Source organism: Natator depressus, chromosome 13 (genome assembly GCF_965152275.1).
Source record: "Natator depressus isolate rNatDep1 chromosome 13, rNatDep2.hap1, whole genome shotgun sequence".
In the NCBI taxonomy this organism is placed as follows: Eukaryota; Metazoa; Chordata; order Testudines; family Cheloniidae; genus Natator; species Natator depressus.
In genome coordinates this window covers 16,967,860-16,990,113 of record NC_134246.1, presented here as the reverse complement: position 1 = coordinate 16,990,113, position 22,254 = coordinate 16,967,860, and the positions used below count along the sequence as shown (strand labels likewise).

Here is a 22,254-nt window from a genome sequence, read left to right as displayed (position 1 = left end):
AGAATGCACGCACACAAAATTGTTTAAAGGAGAAGGCAGGATTCTGGCTTGAAACTAGGATATCAGCTGTTTATTCTAGTGTGTGTTGGCACTTGAGGCCTGAAAGAAAGAAGAGTTAAAGCCGCAGTAGGTAAATTTGTCCTGGTTTGCTAATCAAAACTGATCTCTCCCTTCGCTCTGAAAACAGATGACTGAAGCCAGTTTAAGGAATGGTGAGAGCACTGGTGCACTAAAATCCAACAGAAAAATTAGGACATTATGGCAAGAACCCATCCAGAGCAAAGCGGTTCTCATCCAAAGCAGTCAGAGGTCAACTTCAGTTTCAGCCCAAGAGATTCAGAGTCTTAAAGAACTCACCTGTGCATGTCAAAGGATAATGTTTAATTAACTCTGCTAATGAGTCATAGAATATCAGGGTTGGAAGGGACCTCAGGAGGTCATCTAGTCCAACCCCCTGCTCAAAGCAGGACCAATCCCCAATTTTTGCCCCAGATCCCTAAATGGCCCCCTCAAGGATTGAACTCACAACCCTGGGTTTAGCAGGCCAATGCTCAAACCACTGAGCTATCCCTCCCCCCAAATGCTGTAGGCCACATCCCCCTGAGCAGATGGACAACAGCATGTTATGAGAAAGGCAATCAAACCACATACAGTTCCGATCTTCATAACACCCACAATCTTTATAACACCTCTTATGACTAGATAATCTGATTAGGCAAACTCCTTATGTATTACACACCCAAGGACCTGCCCAGACCATCTGCGCACACTCTGTATCAGAGCCAGAGCATAAAGAAAGCACAGGACAGAGATAGGAACTGCAAGTATGACCCCCAGCTCTGGGACAGTTCATCTGTAGCTTTTGCCATGTCACTTCAACTCTGCCTTCAAAATTCCCTCCAAGAGTGCATGAGACGCATAATCAGCGTTTAATATAAGCTCTCAGGAAGATACATTACAGAGATGCCATCTCTGTCAAACATACTCTGCTCTTTTCCCAGAGATTACAGACAGCTGACCACTATGGGAGTGAGTAGACAAAAAGGTTTAGATGGGCAGTCTCTGGGACATTTTGCAGCAGTAGATAAAGATCTTGGTGAATCGAGCTCCAACTTGGGGTCGGCAAAATCAATCTTGAGGAGCTTCCTCTTTAATATTAGAGAAAACTGGATGCTCATGAGAGTTTTGAAGGATCTCTTCCATACATAGAATACATGAGAAACTGCCCCATAGTGTCCCCCACCAAGTCAGTCCTATCACAGCTACCTCTCCGAAGGAGGCAGGGACTTCAGACAGTTGCCTTGTGCCAGTGCCAATTTGGGTGGTGGTAGGCAGTTGACGTAGCCACTTGCCCACAAATCACTAAATACTCAACTCATTTCACTAGGTCATCAGCCAACCATGAAATTGGTGGTGGCAACATCAACCAAATCTAATCCAGACTGCTAACCTTCTGACTGGCAACCTGGCATGCACGAGTCTTTCCCACATGCAATTGCTGCATTTGAATACCAAAAAGGCAAAGAATCTCCTATTCTTCTTTGGAGCCCGAGCAGCGTGGTTCTCCCTGCCCTTTGCACAGTTGCTCAAGAGAAGGTCTATAGCGGCTTAGCAAAGGAGTGAATGCCTGTGGGAATGCTAAGCAGCTGATGTGCTGGACTATTAGTTATTTCACTGCTACCTGTGCTTCCCCCATGTTTGTTGCATCCACCTGCTGTCTGATCGGTCACTTATATTTAAGTTCTCCAGGGCAATGACCATCTTGATTGTGTTTGCACAGTGCCTAGCACAATCGTGCCCTGATCTCAGAATGTCTCTCCATGCTGCTGCAATAAAAACAATGTTGGACTCCATACCCAAGAGCAGAAGACTGGGTGGACCCTCAAGCACTCTTTTCTTTTCTGTTTGTTGACATTTTGCTCTGTTCTAAAGACTTACCATTTAAGGTCCAGAGACCTCCTCTTCCCTTCCTCAACAGATACAAGCCACAAGCCTCCCCTTCCTCCCCAAAAGAACACACAACATAAGAGACTCCACTGCAATTTCTTGGTTCTTGAATATGTATTTTACTGAAAAATCATTCATAAATTAAATACAAAAATGTACAAACACATGGGTAAATAAATGTAATGATACAAAGGATTGCTCTGCTGAAAAAAGTGTGTGTGTGTGTGTGTGTGTGTGTCTGTCTCTCTTAAAACACTACGTTTCAGTGCAAACATGTACCCTGGCACCTCTTAAAAACGTAAGAGTAAGTTCAAAAGCCATGATGATGGACGGATACTACCTATGGTTTAACTCCACCTCAGACAGTGGGTGACTAGAAGTGTGTGACTCTTGCTCAGCTGGTAAATTCTTTATAGAAGAGGAACTTTAAAAAAATAATGAACTTTAAATAAATATTTTAGCAAATAAAACCCCACATGGCTTGTTAAAAAAATCAGCACTGAACACGCCCTGACTCCCAGCAAGGTTGGTAGACAATGTTGACATACAAGGGGTGCACAAGTGGCCTTGTTGAATTTCAGCTGCCAGAATATGTACAGTTCTTTTTACTATGAGAATTTTTACACCATAACAGCACATGCACTTGACAAAATGTTTTAACAATTACATTTCTACACAATATTTGACTTAGCCGATAAGATTAACAGTGCACATTTTAAGATATTCCACATTTTAGAGAGAGGGAAAAACTCAACCTGATTGACAAAAAAAATGCAAAGAGTGACACTGATTAGGTGTGAAACGGGCACTTTCAGGCCAACCTTAAATGCATACATTTCTGAGTAGAGGGAATGTCTTTTTTGTTCAAAACATAGGGTGTAAGAGATGGTAAAATATACATTAAAGACTGAGGATTCAAACTAAAATACAGCCTAACATCTACTCACACATGCATGCACAATTCACGTAGTGGTGAATTTAGACCATTTGAAATACATTCCTTGTTTGAAGCACCATTAAAGACATCAGTTGCTAGCAACATTTCAAGATTAAAGAAATGAGGGGGAGAGTAAAGGTTCAGCATTTGAAAAGGGTCCACAAGAATTACAGAGATCAAGGATCAGAAGCAAGAGAGTCTTTATTGCTATACGTGCCATAAAAACCAAACTATAAATAACCTTCAAGAAACAATTTTAAAGCACATGTATTCCAAGACTTTAAACCTAAACTACAAACTTACCAGCACTTTCAAGGCCAGATGCACTGTCCTTTCATGCAGGCTGATAAGGTCTACACAACAAGAACTCCATATTTTCTAAACCTAAGTTATTCTCGAGAGACCAAAAAGAGCCCTGGTCAATCACACCCACAGCAGATGTGTATGGGGATCATATGTCCATGGAACTGAGAAAACAATGTAAACCATAAGAGTTAAGGAAACAGAAGGCAAACAATGCAATAAAAGAAAGTTAAAGTACTTCTGAGCTTAAATACTCACAATCTCTATATATAGATATATAAAAAAGCAACCCAAAGCTCTTTTACCATATAGAAGTCGAGTAAAAGTGAGTTTGTACATACTGTGTAAGTGATGGATTGGTTTTAAACCAGAAAAAAACAATCCCAAAACAGGCACAACCCAAGGAGAACAGTTCAGAAAAAACCTAAACCTGTAAAACTGTATGGGTATATCAACCAAGCACTTCAGTTCTGGATACTTATGTTTTCCTGAACTAATTAGAATGCCTTCATTTTTTCTCATTATGATTTTACATCTGTGGATAAATCTAGCTCACTATTTGAACTTGTGGAATGCATTCCCTGGCTAAGGATCATAACCAAGGATTCTACCTACAGTCAGAATGTAATTAGTTCAGTGTTCTGTTCAATTTACACAATAAATATATCAAAATACCATTTATGAAACAAAAATGTTACATTAGAGGAATCACTGTAGAACGTTGTTAATTTAGAGGCAGATTTAATAAACTGCAGCTGACTGCCCAAACCTAAAGACAGTGACTGAGGAGGGAAGGTAAGATTTTGGGGATTTGTGCATGGAAACCACACAGGCCTACTGGTGAATTTTGTAAGGGGGCGAGAGAGAGGAGAAGAGGAGGGATGTGTTTGAATAAGTCTAGAATCTAAGCTTGCACTTGCCACCACTGTGGAATAGAGGGTAATGGACAATGAAAACCCAAGAGAAATAAAATGGAAAAACTCCATATGAAGTATAATTTACACATTATCTGCTGCACAATGATATGAGCAGGATATTTGTTCTTTCATGAATTTTCCCTTCTCCCTCCCTTCTCCCAAAAAGCCCACGCCATTTCCGTAATAAGCAATTATGTGGCTCCATATTTCTGAACCCCAGCATCCTACCAACTAAGGCCCCTATCCTGTAAACACTTAAGCTTAACTTTACATCACTGGGACTACTCACATGAGTAGAGGGACTTGCTTAGGAGTAACATTATGTACATGTTTGCAGGATAGGGTCTAAACGAGTGACCCTAATATGTAAACCTTTCGCTTGAGTTTTAATTGTAAAAGAAAATAAAAAAGGCATTTTACACAGCTTATTTACACTTACACTTCTTTAAGAAGCGATTCTGTTGTATATAGTTTAAGCAGGTCATTAAAAAAAACAACACAAACGTAGAAGAATGGTATCATCTTAAGTTTCATTTGATCTCCTATTAGGGCAGCTGCCTACTGGATTGCTTCTGGCATCCAAACTCAAGAAGCCAACAGAGTCATTCAGCCAAACTGGTTCCGTGAGAAGAAAGCACGTCAGATCACTGTTGTGATATCCGAGATTGTTGGAGGAGACAGAATGCAGAGATGAGAGCAGCAGGTCACACCATTGTTCATAAAACCAGAAAGCGAGTGAATTCCCCGAGCTTGCTGCACAAACAATCGGATTGGGCCAGACGATTTGTGCGTGCATTTTCAATTTTATTCTTCGAAATACTGTGATCCTTCATTAGACAATGTGTTTCTTGTCCTTGGTAACCCTATAAAAGAATGTCTAACATGTTGCTTTCTTGGTGAAGGGCAAAGCAAACTTATTTTCTCCTCTCAGTATTCATTTACCAGAGCCAGCTCTGGTGTCAGGTTAACAGTTATGTTTTTATACAAGGCGTCATACGTAACGTTTGGAAAGTAGTTCAAGTTACTGAGGCCGTCCAGGACTTGCCTCTCTTTTGACTTCCTCAGCAACGCATACCTGTTTAAAAGAGAACAAAAGATGGATGTATCCACTCCCAACACTGCTCAAGGCTGCAGAAATTTAGGCTGAGAGCTACTACACACAGTCCCAACAAGAAAAAGCTAACATGAGAAAATCCTCCTGAACACAGACCCCTTAAGATGTATGTATAAGAGACAACTCCAGAATTTAGACACAAATATTTAATACTTTGCAGAAATAAAATTTTGATCCACTCTCTGGAACGTTGCATAACACAGACCAGAATCAGATCAGTGTTATTTTTCTAGGCTAGTATGTTTTGTGTGTGTCCAGCTGGCACAGTTTTGTCAAACTGTCAATATGCACAGAAATAAGAATTGATAACTTCCTTCCCCAAAAATGTAGATCATGCTGACACAAAGCAGCTGAATGACTCCAGGCATTTTCTGTGTACCCCATACAAAAATAAGACATGGCCTTCATCCCACAGAATTTACCATATAAGTGAGACAGAGTAAATGAGGGGAAGGAGGGATGACAAAATAAAACCACTCAAAAGAGCAGGAGCAAATGGCATTGAGGCTGGGGGTGAACAGAAACCAGAAGAACTGACTTTGAGGAGGGGGAGAGCAAAGATTCTTGGCACCTCATTTCAGGGTTGGGGGCCCATGGAAAAGAGTCACAGAGGTACAAGAGACAGCACAAGGTGTGAGAGGGAACAGGTGGAAACATACAGGCAGGGTAAGGTTCTTTGGTACTTGCACAGCCCTCATTACTGTAGTATCTACATATTTCAAAATCTTTAGTGCTTTTCCAGAGGGGGTGTTAAAGTAGAGCATGAAGCCTTTGAACTCGGTCCAGTGAAATATTAAATCAGTAAAGGAACACAGAGGTGAAGTAGTTAATGTTACAGAAGCAGCAGGAAAAGATTTATCTGCAGAGTGCTGGATAGATTGAAGAGGGGGAAGGAGTGAGTCCAGAATGGAGGAGATTACAGTAGCCCAAGCAAGAGAAAAACAGTGGCATATGATACAGTTTTAGCAGTGGGGTGGAAAGGACACAGCAGAGGGAGAAGTAGCAGCGCAGATCTGACAAGAGATTGGGTGTGGGGAAATTGACAATCAGCTCAAGGTTTGAGTGAACAGACTATGAGTGTGTCAGTAAGGATAGTATACAGGGAAGTGAAGTTCCATTTGATCAATTAAAGTGAGAAATAGCGGGATCCAGGAGGAGATGTGAGGAGGCTGGAGGTTCATCAGCACAGGGCTCTGACATTACAGGAGCAGTCAGGCAAAGCTGTTTACACCAATGACATCAATATAAAGCAGGGCTAAGATGCACCGGGGCAAATACCAGCTTTGGCCCATCTACACTAGGGAGCACTCTCGAGTAAATGCACTGGTGGCTCTAACCAGACCCCATACTAGACAGAGCCCTAGTTACAGAAAAAAGGGTAAGAAAGAAAGCGTTAGTTCAAAGGCTTTGAACTAAGTCAGGTAGTCCTTTGTCACTGCAAGCTTTACAGTCAGCGGTGGGCTACGATGTTATGCCCTGATTTGTAATACCTCCAGCTAGCAAGCTGAATGGCTTAAAAGATAAACAGACTGCTTCAGAACCCTCTGAAACATACTATCAGGTAGCAACGCACCTCAGGTGACTCTTGCCAAATAAGTGACAGCAGTTCACTGGATGCACGCTGACCATCAGCCTACAAAATTCCAGATCTGATGAAATAAAGGAGGCAAATCTAAAGCTCTCATTTCCACTGCACTGTAGCCCTTTGATACTTCAGAGAAACGGAACAAGTGTGACATTTTTTCCCTGAAATTGACTTCCTTGGTTCAGCTACAGAGAATTGAAATGGTCGAAACTTCTTTTCCTCACCATAATCTGTTTGGTAGCAAAATGAAATCCAGATATAGAGAGGAAAAAGATTTTTATCTCTATCAAACAGAAGCTCGGAGAACAGGAAAGTTGATGCTAGAAAGAGGCCCAGAGCTTAATGAACTGCAGGTTCACTCCCTGCTTGAATTTGCAGTTAATTCAAAAAGTGTTAGCAGGGTGAGCTTTGTGAGTTTCTCTTCTAGAGCTCTCCTAGCAGTTCCTGTTCTGGTATTAGCAGTGGATAATACAATTTACATCTAATTGCCATTCTAAACAAACAAACAGTTGTAGCTTGTGAGGTGCTAAGTCATGTAACTGTTCACAAATAAATCATTCCCACTGGCTCTGTTAAACAAGCTCTTTCGCACCATTGCATACTGCTCACTCACACTCTTCCTGGGGTTCCCCCTGGAAAACAGGGGACAGCATGTGTGCATTTATGCTTCCGGAAACAGCTCTCTGGGTCCTGTTGGAATGCCAGTCCTGATACACAATCTAACTCTTTACATTCTCTTGAACAGGAACAAAACCTAATGATGTGGAGCTTTTCCTGGTGACTCAGCAAACTGTTTCACCTAGACTATAAGCTTTGTGGAGCAAGGCACTGTTTTGCTACTTATCTTTACATTGCTAGCATAATGGAGCCCTGATCTTTGGTTGGCATTCCAAGGCACTATTGTAAAATAAAAATAAAAGTCAGAGTTAGCTGAATGCAAAATCTTGCTCACTTTAAAATTATGGCAAAATATATTTTCTCCTATTGCAGCTGTGTTTTACGCTAGAAAAAATGAAAAGGAAGCCGATTGAGGTGTTATTTCACCTCAAACAAAAATGGAGCAAAACTGCTATGAAGCACATGACAGACATATTACTTTTGCAATGGAAGCTACCTGCACGATGCAAATACAGGAGAGTTTGAAATTCCTCATAAACAAGGTCTAACAGAAACAGGGACAGAGGCTGTTCTAGAAACTAACACCCAAGGCTGTGGATCCTGCTACAATCCCTCTTACAGGTTAAGCAGGGCTGGCCTGGTTCAATGTTCAGATGAGAACCTTCAAGGAAACAAACGTTGCTTCAGTATGTGGTGCTGACTACTCCACGAGAGGCTCACTTTCTTCAGAGTACAGAGCCAGGGCCGCAGCTTGTTGCCAAAAGGTTCTATGCTGCTAAAATCCACTCTTTTGGAAAAGCAACCACCACTAAACAGGACCTTAGAATAAAGGGTCCAGGGTATTAACCACGCCAGTTTGGGTTATTACATCCTGCCTCCCTGCACTTCTGATTATTCCCTTCCTGTCCTAACACTGTTGTGAAGAAACTCTGTGCATTGCTTGACTGCTGCCACATATTACCCTCTTATACAGTATGAATGCTAATTTGTGAAGTGCTTTAGTACATAACGTTAGAACATACGAGCTGCCACATGGGGTCAGACCATGGTCCATCTTGCCCAGTATCCTGTCTCTGACAGTGGCCCATACCAAAGCTTCACAGGGAGTGTACTGAACAGGGAAATTTTGGAGTGAAGTACCCCTGTCTACTACTCCCAGCTTCTGGTAGAAGCTTAGGGTCACCCCAAGCATATGATTGTGTCCCTGACCATCTTGGCTAACAATTATTGATGGATCTATCCTCCATAAACTTACTACCCAGTTCTTTTTTGAACCCAGTTATACTTTTGGCCCTCACAACATCCCACGGCAATGAGTTCCACAGCTTAGTTGTGCATTGTGTGAAAAAGTACTTCCTCTTGTTTGTATTAAACCTGCAACTTATTAATTTAATCGGGTGACCCCTGATTTTTCTATTGTGTGAAAAGGTAAATAACACCTCAATTCACTTTCTCCACACCAGTTATGATTTTATAGATCAGGGGTTCTCAAACTGGGGGTCAGGACCCCTCAGGGGGTCGCGAGGTTATTACATGGGGGGGTCGCAAGCTGTCAGCCTCGACCCCAAACCCTGCTTTGCCTCTAGCATTTATAATGGTGTTAAATATATTAAAAAGTGTTTTTAATTTATAGGGGGGGGTTGCACTCAGAGGCTTGTTATGTGAAAGGAGTCACCAGTACAAAAGTTTGAGAACCACTGTTATAGATCTCTGTAATATCCCCCCTTAGTCATCTCTTTTTTAAGATGAACAGCCCCAGTTGTCTTACTCTCGTCTCGTATGGAAGCTGTTCCATACCCTTGATCAATTTTGCCACCTTTTTCTGAAATTCTACCAGTTTCACTATACCCTTTTTGAGATGTGGTAACCAGAACTGGACTCAGTATACAAAGTGTGGGCGCATCATGGATTTATATAGTGGCATGATGATTTTGGAATCCTTCAGAATGAAACATAAATCTTCAATAATAAAAATCTCACTTGCCTTCCCAGGAACTGCACTTCACCTCGATGATGGTGTGGAATTGACTTGTATTTCCCGGTGACTCCTCGTGGTCGAGTCACTGAGTAGCCTGCATACTGAACCCTGTATTACAAAGATAGGGCTGACTGTTGCATTTGCTCCAAATTCAATACTTGCCAAGGCTGAACAATCATGAGCCACAACAGACTTGTCGTCTGTAGTAAGTACGAGTTTCCATTAGCTAGCTAAATGAAGTGAGAAGATTTCAACCAGTTCAGGCTTTGGGCAAACTAAGCTGCTTTCAGTACATTACGTTTTAATTGAGTAGTCAAACTGATCCTCATATGAACATCAACATGAGAAATAATGCCCAAGGCCAACAATTTCATAAAGTTCCCTATGGCAAGAACTATATTTCCTCATTCTCTGTTAGTCATGAGCTTCCAATCCAATTTGCTTTAGTAGAATGGAATCAAAGCCCAATCTTTCCATTTATCAGGATACCCTAAAGGGCGTGATAGTCTCCCCACCCCTCCACCCATGTGAAGAGGGCATGGAATAGCTCCAGAGCCAATCCACACTGCCTGGGTGGGGAGGGGCAGCTTCCCTCCACATGTTGTATAAAGCCCCTTTCCATGCAATGGCAAGGCTGGAGATGTCTGAAAGCTGCTCAACCAAATTAAGGCTTTCAGGGGGCAGGCTTAGAACCAGTTCACAGCAGCAGGTAAAATACCCAGGCTTTATTTCACTCAGAGCCCTGAGGAGCATCCACTGCCAAGAAGCTGGGTGGGTGCACTGTATGCCTGAGGAAATATATCCCCAACCCCTGTGGCAGCTCATTCTTGTACCAGGCCAGCCACTACTGTATCATCAAGGATGACAGTTTGTACAACATGCATCAGGTGTCACGAGTTAGATGCTGTTACAAGAACTCATCAATGAGCAGAAGAGTCACACCATAGGAAAGTCTGTGTGGAAGCCTGTCCATCCCCCTATCTTTGGGAAGTAGACTCAAGTCAAGACACACATCAGTACCTGTTCCAAAGATCATCATCCTCTCCGCCCCAGCCCCAGAACGCATTAGGAAAGCCATTGATCTTCCGAAACTGTTCCACCGTTAAGCCACTCACTCCACCAAAGAACTCATTATAAGGAAGCCTAAATAAAAAAGAGCGCATTAGTCACACCTGTTGTGAACAGTGTCTCAGGTCAGGGCTGATGCAATTGCCTGTTCACAGCCTGTCATAGAATATCAGGGTTGGAAGGGACCTCAGGAGGTCATCTAGTCCAACCCCCTGCTCAAAGCAGGACCAATCCCCAAATCCTTAAATGGCCCCCTCAAGGATTGAACTCGCAACCCTGGGTTTAGCAGGCCAACGCTCAAACCACTGAGCTATCCCTCCCCCGTCAGAGCAGCCATTCTCCTGGATGCAGCTGAATTAAGCCTTGAGCTATTGGGAGGTTTGCGTCTATTTCTGCTATGTTTACTTGCACAAAACCTGGAAAACAAACTGAAATTAATCTTTTTAAAATCTAGCTATTGACTTTTTATCCATGAAGGGGGAATATAGGTGCTTACAGATACATATATTTATCCAGCTTGGCTGCAAAGTGTCTTGGCATCTGTCCACATCCATAATAGTTATGGTCATTTTCTGGTATATGGTCCACATCATGAAAGATCAGACAATCCCAGTCCAAGTCCTTCATTGCTTCCCGAAAGCCAATATTGAAGAGCATGGCACGGTTAAATGGTTGGTTACCAGCCTAGGAAACAGAGTTATTTCTCAGAAGAAGCTCAATATACAATTCATATTTTATATATATATACATACATACATACACACATATACACATATACACACACACACACAAACTCTATGTACACCAAGTACAAGTTGTGAAGTCAGTCATTCTTCTCATGGCCTCCTACACAAACTCAAGGGGAAAAAAAAAACCCTTAAATTCCTGTTTTTGTAACCCTCTTGCCCTGGTTTAACAATAGATATATGTACTAAACAAACCTAATTTATTCTAAGATACTTAATTTCCCAGAAGCTTTCAGAAAGTGCCTGTGTCCAACATAACATTCAGGTGAATGGCATATTATGAGAAGCTAGGTATTGTACACACATCAACGCTAAGCAGTAACCTTTGAAAGCCTATGATATGTACTCTGGCTGATAGATAAAAACACACAGGACACACTTTGGAGATTTGCCATTATTGTGCAATAACGGGGGGCAGAAGGCAGTAAACAGCCTTTCATATGTGGGATGCATAGGGCAGCAATCAGTCACACAATAGCAAGTTTCATGTTCCAGTGGTTACTCCCACTGGTGATGGATTAGCTCAGAAAAATACATTGCATATACATGGAAAGTGACTCACTTGCTCAATGACATAAAATGCGAACTGTAAACGTTGGCGCTGCAGCATTGGAATAAGGTGCCTAAAGAGAACTGGAAGATGCTCATAACGATTGCGGAATGGTATCAGGATTGCCACCTAAGAGATGGAAGACATCAGGTAGTTATTACTATATCTGGAAACCAGCTTTCACTTTGGCAGCCCACAAACCTTCAGCTCAGGGCATCTGGTATGCCTGAAGCCATGTGTATGTGTTTACAATCATGGACCATAGACAATGTTGATGGAAAAGGACTAACAGATCTAACCCATTTCCTGGGGCTGCCATGATGGATTTTTTCCTTCATGCAACATACAACATGGAACACACAATCGTGTGTGTTGGCCATTCACTCTCATGTCTCCTTTATTTTGTGCATTTCGGTACTCTAGCTTTTAAAAATATACTACTACTTGGGAGAGACAACGTTTCTTTCAAACATTAACAATTTCATGCTGGGTCAGGGGAGAGAGAGACTGCACTGGAGACTTAAATCTTCTACCAACTGAAAAGGTAGAGCATGATTCTCCTACACAATGCTGTTAATGTGTCTCCACCCTCACAAGCAGGGAACCTCTGTAGCAAAGATAAATTCATTGTCTCCAAGGTCCATGTTACCTTGGTCTTTCTGGGCTAATTCTTGCTCAAAATGAGAGGTAATTTTGGTGATCTGGATACCTGTCAGCTAGGAACTAATTCATTACACAAACCAGTAAACGGCCATCTGCATGCAACACATTTCAGACACTTATCAGCTGAGCTGGATTTGAACGGTTACTGAGCTGACAGGCTCCACATCCCATTAGCAACACACCCCCCTCTCCAAAACTCTCTTATAAAAGAAATGAAGTGCTGACCCATCTGTCACTAGGTAAGAGGCTCCTGAAGCTACAGGTATAAAGCCAGACAAGAAACACCTATGTTACAGGCATCCCTACATTATCTGTGATGTAACACAAGATATTTTTCTTTAGAATGGCAAAATGTAACCATAGTCCAGTTCTTGCCAATGCCATTGTTTGCACTCCTTTGTACTGAACAATGGCATCACATTTTAATGTAGCTTGTGGCTGTTTTGAGGCTACAGTTTACCTTCCAGCGAGGCAGGCAGTCATCAGGTTTCCAATGGCCTCCTAGCTTGATAGACAGGTCTTTAGAGAATAATTGATGGATATCCTCCATTCTGATTTCACTCATATTTACATCAATTGGGCCCTCTGGGTACACAATGGAAAGAAGAGGTCAATATTCCAGTCCCAGCAAGAGAAGGTGCATCTCAGGCTTCTCACACACTTCAGTCTCATGGTCCTACCTCATCAGTGTGCATGCTTCTGCCCACTTCACTTTTCATACACTTTTATTACTAGGGCTGATTGCAAAATGGGTCTTTTCCTGTCAAGTATCAAAAAACTGATTAGACAATGCTGCCACAGTACCTCATGATCTCATTCTCCTTTATAGCTTGGGCTCCCTGGTCAGACTACATCTCCCAGGACGCATCATGGTCTTCCCTCTTGAAGAGAGGCAGTGCATCATGGGGGAGACTGGTTGTGATGCATAATAGGAGTTGTTGTCTGGCCAGGGAGCCCAGCCTTTAGAAGCGAATGGGAGGATAAGGCACTGTGGCAGCATTTCCAAATCAAAATAATGAGATTCAATGAAAAAAAATCAATCTTCAGCAGAAAGACTTCTCACAGGAAAGTTTTGTTTTGTCAAAAGCCAATTTTCAATTTAAAACAGTTCACAAAATTTTTTTAGTGTCTTCTTTCCTCACTAGCATTTGGCTTCCCAACACCCCGCTTAGTCACTATTTTCTGACCATAGGTCAAGGAAGAGACACTTGCCCAGTGAAATTCAAAATAGGATTTTTTAGAGGATAGTTTGGTGGTCCAATTCATTGTATTCTATTGCTCTGTTTCTAGGACTAGTCCAGGTTGGCAAATACTGCAGTAAGCCCCGTGAAGAGGTAAGGAGCAAGCACTTCTATCATTCCCTAAAAAAAAAATGAGTCTCAAACAAAGAGATTGATTAGTTCTGGGAGTCTGGTAAACAATGATTTACAGCATTCGTGCTTGCAGAACAGCATTTCTATTCATTCCCCACCCACGTAACACGGCTAAATAAAAGAAGGTGCAGTACATAAGTCAGGAGGTAGACAAATGGTACTAGAACACACCATCCAAAAACATGCAGGAACAGACAAGGACTCTGGAGCAGTTAGGTAAAATGGTGAAGATCTCCCAGAAACCCACATGTGGGGGTTTGAGGATATTCTAGCGGTTACTAGCATAGCTGCCGAACTCCCAAAGACTGCAGTGTACACAACACTGGGATGGCGCAGAACCTGTAATAAAACAGTAAACTCTTCCTACCTCCTCCCATTCCCACAGGAAACAGGTTTTATAGGTTGTAACCTGGAAGGAGGGGGCAGCATGGAGATGGAGCATAGGGAGAGGAGGAGAGGAAGATAACGAGTCACAGCACTACTCACTCATAGAAGGGAGTCTCTCGGGACAGGTATGGTTTGGAAAGTAGGTAAAATCTTCAGGAAGAAAAGTTGTGGTTTGCAGAAAGGTTTCACTGTGGTTCAAATCAAGAGGATAATCTAGGGGGGGAAAAAGAAAAAACTACTTGAGCTACAGGCTTTTCCATTCTCCAATATTCTATTACTAACAAAGCCATTTAGCGGACTTATTTCACAACTACAGTGTATTGAAGGAACTTCAACTACAATGTACTGATGCATCCTGAACTGCAGGCATTTCCACACAGCTTTATTCCTTGATAGGTCATGATCATCAGCCTAGAGTATCTTGGCCTGGCCATTTCAACAGACAGTGTGCACATGGCAATAGGTGGACATTTAAGAACTGTCCCAACATTTCTGCTAGGCAGAACAGCTGAGGCTGAAAGGACCACAAGACAAGCATATGGGCCAAGTTATGCAGAAGGTTAGATTAGACTATCATAACGATCCCTTCCGGTTTTGCAACCTATGAATTATTTGAGTTGCAACTTCTCTTATTAGAAAAAAAAATCAGACTTAAGCAACAGGTTGGGTGAAGAGAAGCAAGCACTGCTTGGGTCACTCCTTTCCTAAGGGCACACATGCCAACTCCATCTCCAGACCTATCCTCCAAGCCTGGCAACTTCTCTCATGAATAAAAGATTGCATGTCTTGCATAATTCTACTTTTCATTCTCTTAATGTACCACAAATAAAAGAAAATAAAAATCCAGCTTTAGGTGCAGCCTTTTATTCAGTTAACTAAAAATAAAAGGCAAGTGAGGCTGACACTTCAGCAGGCCATGACAGTATCTGAAGAGAACGTTTACACTTATTTCTCAATTAAGTGTAAATACATTTATTTTTAAAAGGTTCTGGGCCTCCAAGAAGAGTATTTCTGTTTTCTACGGACAATGCATGCTCCATTCTTTTCCAAAGTAAGTATCACAAATAACCACTTTAGGCAACTCCTGAGATCAAAGGGGAAGTTACAATTGCTTTCAAACATTAGGAGAAACTTCTAAATTATCTGTATCAAAAAAGAAACCTAAATCACGATACTGTACCTCTCTTAAGTTAAGGGTCTGAGGGTCAAGACATTCTCTGCAGAATCTCCCTTTTGAGTGGGGTGACCAGATGTCCCGATTTTAGGGTCTTTTTCTTATATAGGCTCCTATTACCCCATCCCATCCGGATTTTTCACATTTGCTGTCTGGTCCTACTTTTGAGTCAAATGTCATCTCACTTTACAAAAGGGAAAAAGCAAGGGGACTGGTTTTATGCCTCCTTTCCCCACTTAAGAGTTATGGACAAGTCATTTAACACCTCTTTGCCTAACTCGGGAGGCAACAGTTCCCAAATTGTGTTAAGTGCAAACAGAACAAAACTCTGCTCCCAAAGAGTTTACAGTTTAAACGGAGGCCATACAAATACATTGCACATACAAGTACACTGTATGACCTATTAACATCTCGTGGCCAGAACTGATATTCTTGCTGGACACTAAATCAGTCTGGATAACTATTTTATAAATCAGGGATTTTTTAATGTAATTTGTTTTTTAAAATAAATCCCATTTGAAATTAACCGGTGTTAATACCTAAATTATAATCTATTAAAATAATTTAAATAAATGATCATCATGCTGAATCAACGAACCCTCAAATTTTAATTAAAGAGAGTGGCTTTTAAAAAAATATTATATACAACAATCAAGGGGAAACCATTTTTTTATGTCAACTCAAGCCTTAAATAACATCTCAGTGCCATGCACTATATTAAGTGCCTATATTCTTTTCAGTCATTATAATGGAGCAAATGCTGGTATTTACATTTTTCCAAAGCAAGTGCTTTCAGTTTGTTGTGTAAAAAGCTTTAATTACACAGCATCCAGGGCCAGATCACTCCCAGATTTCTCCCCCAGCTGGAGGAAGCTCTGCAAACTCCCTCTACTCCCCACTCCTCAGTTGCAGGGGGAGGGATCCCTGTACAGGTAGCTGCTCCCCCATGGACCCACCCCCGCCCCCCTCCCCCCGTGGATCCAGAGCCCCTCATACCCAGAACCTCTCACCAAGCCTCATCCCACCCCACACTCAGAACCCCCCCACCCGAATGAGCCCCACTCCCCCTGAACCTGGACCACTCCAACGAGCCACTTGGATCCCCACCTCACCTGGATCCCCACCCCACTGAGCCCCACTCTCCCAGCATCTGAACCCCACACTGAGCTCTTCACACCCAGACCCCCCTACCGAGCTCTATCCCCCACATATCCAGATCTCCCATGCTGAGCCTCAACCACCTTCACCTGGACCCCCTTGCAGAGTCCCATTACTATTGCACCCAGAACCCCTCAACAAGCTCTTGTGCACCCAGAACCCCCACTGAGCCTCCTGCACCCAGACTGCCCCACACAGAATCCTCTCAACCCACACCTGGATCCCCCCACACTTGGATCCTGCCTTGTTGAGTCAGCCTGCCTGCCTGCACTGAGGGGCAGGGCCCTGGGGTGTTTCTGGGGCAGGCCCTGTTCTTGCTTTGTGTCAGGGTTGGATGCAGCCTCACTGCTGAGTCCATGTCCTTGGGGGGAAGCTGCACAGTGATCTCCCACTTCTGTGCAGCCAATGGCCTGTGCTCCCCAATGCCATGCTAGAGCCTCCATATTTATTTGACAAATAAAATTTGCTTAATTTTAAAATATGTGCAGAAAATAAATATTTATTTATTTTTGTGCAGAATGCTCTCAAGAGTAATGATATCCAGTATATGCCAATGGTTTTCAACCTTTTTTAATCTGTGGACCCCTAAAAAATTTTGAATAGATGTGTGGACCCCTTTAGAAATTCAACCTGTGGTCTGCGGACCCCTATTATAGGAACCTTAGACTGAAATATGACTGAACAGAATTCAACTATAAATCCTGCTGCATGTACTCGGCATGGCATTTGACGCATTTTGAAAAAAGGCGCTAAATGGTGGGCTTCTATGGTGACAACTGTAGGGGGGGGATATTTACATACTTTTGATTGATCAGAAAAACAGAAATCTTTCTGGGATCTGAAATTTTATTTTCATAGACACCTTTCGCACATCCCTTAGACATAGTCTGCAGATCAGAGACTGAAAACCAGTAGTATACGCCATTGAACACAAAGCCAACCAAGGTCTCCTGTTTAATAGCTAAAAACTGTTTGCATTCTACAGTAGTGGTCACCAACCCGTAGATCGTGATTGACTGGTCAATCCTGGAGACTCTCCCAGTAGATCGCGATCTCCAGCCACTAAAAGTCCAGCGGCATTGCCACTAAGGCAGGCTCCCTGCCTGCCCTGGCCCCACGCTGCTCCCAGAAGCGGCCAGTACTCCCCGCGGCCCGGGAGGAGGAGGAGGGGGGCGCCAGGTGTCTCTGCGTGCTGCTCCTGCCTACAAGCACTGCCCTCGTTGGCTGGGAAAGGGGAACTGTGGCCAATGGGAGCTGCAGGGGTGGTGCCTGCAGAGAGGGGCAGTGTGCAGCGCCACATGCCCCCCCCCGCCCCTCAAGGGGCCGCATTGGCCCATTCTGGGAGTGGCGTGGGGCTGGGGCAGGCAAGGAGACTGCCTTAGCCCAGGTGCACCACTGACCGGGAGCAGCCTGAGGTAAGTGCCACTCGATGGGAGCCCACACCCCAACCCTGAGCTCCCTCCTGGAGCCAGCACCCCATACCTCCTCCTACAGCCCAAGCCCTGAGCCCACACCCCTCTCGAACCCCTACCCCAGCCCGGTTAAAGTGAGTGAGGGTGGGGGAGAGCAAGCAAAGGAGGGAGGGAGGGTGGAGTAGTGAGCAGGGCGGGGTAGATCCTGGGTTGCACTTAAATTCAAAAAGTGATCTTGTGAGTAAAAAGGTTGGAGACCACTGTTATACAGGAACCTGTTACCATGCCAGGTTGTTTCACAACAACTTTGTTCTAAAATTGCACCACTAAAAGTGTTGTGTTAGGGAAACAAGGCGCTGAATTGATTTGACCAACTTCTGTTGTGTAGTGCAAAAGCTTGTCTTTCACCAACAGAAGATAGTCCAATAAAAGATATTACCACGCTTTCCTTGTCTCTCTAACATCCTGGGACCAAGATGACTACAAAACAATGCAAACAATTATGTTAGCAAAGACAGACTGTTAATATAGTGGATTTGTAGCAACTCAAAAAAAACAGATGTCTGGTTTGAAGTCTATTCTAGGGAGATCCATTTTCTTTAACATTCTAAAAAATGAAGCTATGTTCTACAGAATTGTTAGGATCCTACTCCCTATGCTATTCAAGTTCCTACACATAGCGTTCATCATCATAGTATTCACTTGCCTTCCAGATGTGTATGGATGTGACTAGCATCTGTCATATACGGCCCTCTTTCTCCCTTCCTCTTCTCAGGGGACAATCACATTTTTCTTCTTTTCATTATATGTACATTAATGATGTATGCTTATACTACCAAAGGCAAGATCAAAAAGAGATGTGCCTTGGAACAAAAGGTGGTAGGCATGCCCCATTCTGGAGAGTGCGAAGAATTAGGTGAGGGGTACAGATGGAGCTCCATTGTTCTCCAGAGTCTCCACATTCTTTTAAAAATAGTTTCTCATTGTTATGGTTGTGAAGAAAACCTTCAAAGCATGAAACAAGTGTCACAGACAGATCTACCTGAGTTTGCAGAGAGCCTGAGGGCTTGTCTACACTGGCCATTTACAGTGCTGCAACTTTCAGACTCAGGGATGTGAAAAAACACCCCCTCTGAGCGCAGCAAGTTTCAGTGCTGTAAAGCACCAGTGTAGACAGTGCTCCCAGCGCTGGTAGCTACGCCCCTTGTGGATGGGGATTTGTTTTTTTAAGCGCTCTGGGAGAGCTCTCTCTCAGGGCTGCGCCGCGACCACATAAGCCACGTTGCATCACTTTAGTGTTGCCAGCGTAGACTAGCCCTGACACTAGAGCTCTGAGGTGTGAACAATCCCATTCATTTCAGTGGGTGGCAAACCAGACTTTCACAAACTGCAGGTCTCACAAACCAGGAGGGACCCAAAGAACTAGCTGGGGAGGGGCACAACGGATGTATAAAAGATGTGTAAGACTTTACCACCACATGGAGCAGTAGAGGAAGGAAGGGATTCAATTGGTTTCTTTTTCCTTAATGTGTGGGCTTAGCTTTCAGAAGTTTGGAAAAAATCTGTTTTAATCTATTTTCACATATTAAATAGACTGAACTGAGTTGCCAAATCCAGTGGAAATTCTAGTTTTTTAATCAGGTAGTGAAGATTAAGTATGTGGTGAGCTACCCGTTGCTTGGGTAATTTGAGAATGCATTAATACCAAATGGTCAACAATCTAACTTTATGGTAGAAAAGCTTAAGGAAGGGTGTGACCTATCAAACACCACAGCAACTCCCATTCCATATTTACAAAGGTGAGGATCCTGGATTTTATTCATAAAAGTAACATTTATCTTGTAACACTCCTCCCCCACTTGTTCTCACTATTGAAACCCAGTGACACAGCAGGGATTCACCCTCACTAGGTGTCGTGCTTGTCTGAAACTCACTGACATTATTCCAGCCTGATACTGCATGAAGGTAGGTTGAGACTTTTGCAACAGTGACTCGCTTGTTCTGTGAGAACACTATAAGTAACCATTTACATTTAGAAAGGGTTTGCTAGTATAGCTTATACCATTTCCCTCAAACAAAATAAGCTATAGAAACAATGGGGGGGGGGGTTGCCGGTATAACTGTATTTATAGTAGGGATTTTGCTGGCACAACTAGGTTGGTTAAGCATGGTGTCTGTCTGTCTCCAAATCAGCTATGCTCGTAAAAGTCCTAAGTTTGAATTATTTATGTAGCTAGAAGAGAAAGACACACTATGTATTACCTAGACCAGTGGCTCTCAATCTTTCCAGGCTACTGTACTCCTTTCAGGAGCCTGATTTATCTTGCATACCCCAAGTTTCTCCTCACTTACAAACTACTTGTTTACAAAATCAGACAAAAATACAAAAAAGTGTCACAGTACACTATTACTAACAAATTGCTTACTTTCTCATTTTTACCATATAATTACAAAATAAATCAATTGGAATATAAATATGGTATTTACATTTCAGTGTATGTATATAGAACAGTATAAATAAGTCTGTCTGTATGAAATTTTAGTTTGTACTGACTTAGCTTAGTGCTTTTTATGTAGACTGTTGTAAAACTAGGCAAATATCTAGATGAGTTGATGTACCCCGTGGAACACCTCTGTGTACCCCCAGGGGTACACGTACCCCTGACTGAGAACCACTGACCTAGAACAGTGGTTCTCAAACTTATTTGATTGCACCCCCTTTTTGTGTCTGTAGTCACTATGGTAGGGTGAGCACACTTCCTAAAAGGAAAATCGAACAGCATGTGGGTCTCGCCCAAACCTTCCTTTCCTCCCACACCATGTGGAGCTGGACCGAGCCCCTCTCAACTCCCATAGCTCTGTCGCTCATCCCCCCGAGCCCCTTTTTAGCAAAACTGGGCATATGTCCCATTTGCTCTTGCCAACTGATCATCAGTTGGCAAGAGCAAACAGGACAAATGCCCAGTTTTGCCAAAAAAAGTTGGCATATCTGGGGCAGAGCTTAAAAAGGGGACTGTCCCAGCCAAAATGGGCCATATGATCACCCTTGGCTGTGGTAAGAGCTTCCCAGAGAGCCCGGGCAGCTATGGAGAGCTCCAGATCCTCCACCTGCCCTGTGCAGGGTGCCAGGTGCCCAAGAGCAACCCCAGCCCGGGTCCCTGCCCCCCAGGGTGCGCCGCCCAGAGCAGGTGGAGGGTCTGGGGCTCCTCAAAATGGCACAGGATCCCTGGGCAGCTCTTAGCACGGCCTGGCTCCGGCTTCTGGCCTGGCCAGGGACGGGGCCTGGGGGGGGGGGGGGGGGGAGAAGGGGAGGTGCAGGGGGCCCTATGGTGAGGGAGAGTTGTAGGGATGCAAAATGTTCTTGTGCCCAGGGCCCCAATAAATCTTAATCCACTTCTGCACAGCAGACACAACTACAGCAATTTTACATGGCACTGCTATCAGTTTGGCTTGGACTACCTAAATTAAAACACAACTGGGATGGTGCAAGAGGTGACAGGCACCTAAATTCCCTCTTCTGGGCTGCAAGTTTTGTTGTGTGTGTCGTAGGAGCATGACATAAAATTTAAAGAAAAAAGATAAGAAGATGAAGACCAGATTAAGAGAAGTGGCAGGGAAATTTCTTGTGGGAGATTTACATGGTAGACCACTTTTGGAGGCGGAAGATGGGCATGTGTAAAGAGCAATTTGGTTCAGATGGATCACTAATACACAAAGGTGGTATGTCCAAAGCTGTCAAACCAGCATTACATTCGAGGGAATACAGCGTAAGCAGTTTAAAAAAAGAAAAAAAAAGTTGTGGGGCCTGTAGTCGGAACCCCTGTATCTACTCCCACTTCTGAAACAGACAGACAATTTAGGGAAACTTCAGGTCCTTTCTTGCATGTGAAGAGTGAGGCTCATAAGGATGTGTGTTAATGTGTTACCCCTTCAAGAAAACAGTGTGATTTCACAGATGTCACTCACTGCATCTCTAGAAAGCAGATGGAAGAAAAAGGATGCAGCCCTGAACCCATTCTCGTCTTATTTTGTAAATACCTCAAAGTTACCAGAGGCATCTGAGGAGAGGGCCATATAGACTATTATATTTAGACCACCCTCTATATCAGGGGTAGGCAACCTGCGGCACACGAGCTGATTTTCAGTGGCACTCACACTGCCCAGGTCCTGGCTACCGGTCCGGGAGGGCTCTGCATTTTAATTTTGAATGAAACTTCTTAAATATTTTAAAAACCTTATTTACTTTACATACAACAATAGTTTAGTTATATATTATAGACTTATAGAAAGAGACCTTCCAAAAACATTAAAATGTATTACTGGC

General features: G+C 43.1%; 1 protein-coding gene across 1 annotated transcript in view; it reads right to left on the bottom strand.

Annotated features, from left to right (window-relative positions):
* Window positions 1–2,198: 2,198 nt before the first annotated feature.
* B4GALT5 (beta-1,4-galactosyltransferase 5) overlaps window positions 2,199–22,254 on the bottom strand; it is a 64,125-nt gene continuing 44,069 nt past the window's right edge. Inside the window, exons 3-9 of the mRNA XM_074970024.1 lie at window positions 14,286–14,399; window positions 12,887–13,011; window positions 11,776–11,892; window positions 10,964–11,151; window positions 10,420–10,542; window positions 9,406–9,507; window positions 2,199–5,179 (exon numbers count right to left, since the gene is read on the bottom strand). Coding sequence (XP_074826125.1) covers window positions 5,032–5,179; window positions 9,406–9,507; window positions 10,420–10,542; window positions 10,964–11,151; window positions 11,776–11,892; window positions 12,887–13,011; window positions 14,286–14,399 — 917 coding nt within the window. The 3' untranslated portion in view covers window positions 2,199–5,031. The remainder of the gene's footprint in view (window positions 5,180–9,405; window positions 9,508–10,419; window positions 10,543–10,963; window positions 11,152–11,775; window positions 11,893–12,886; window positions 13,012–14,285; window positions 14,400–22,254) is intronic.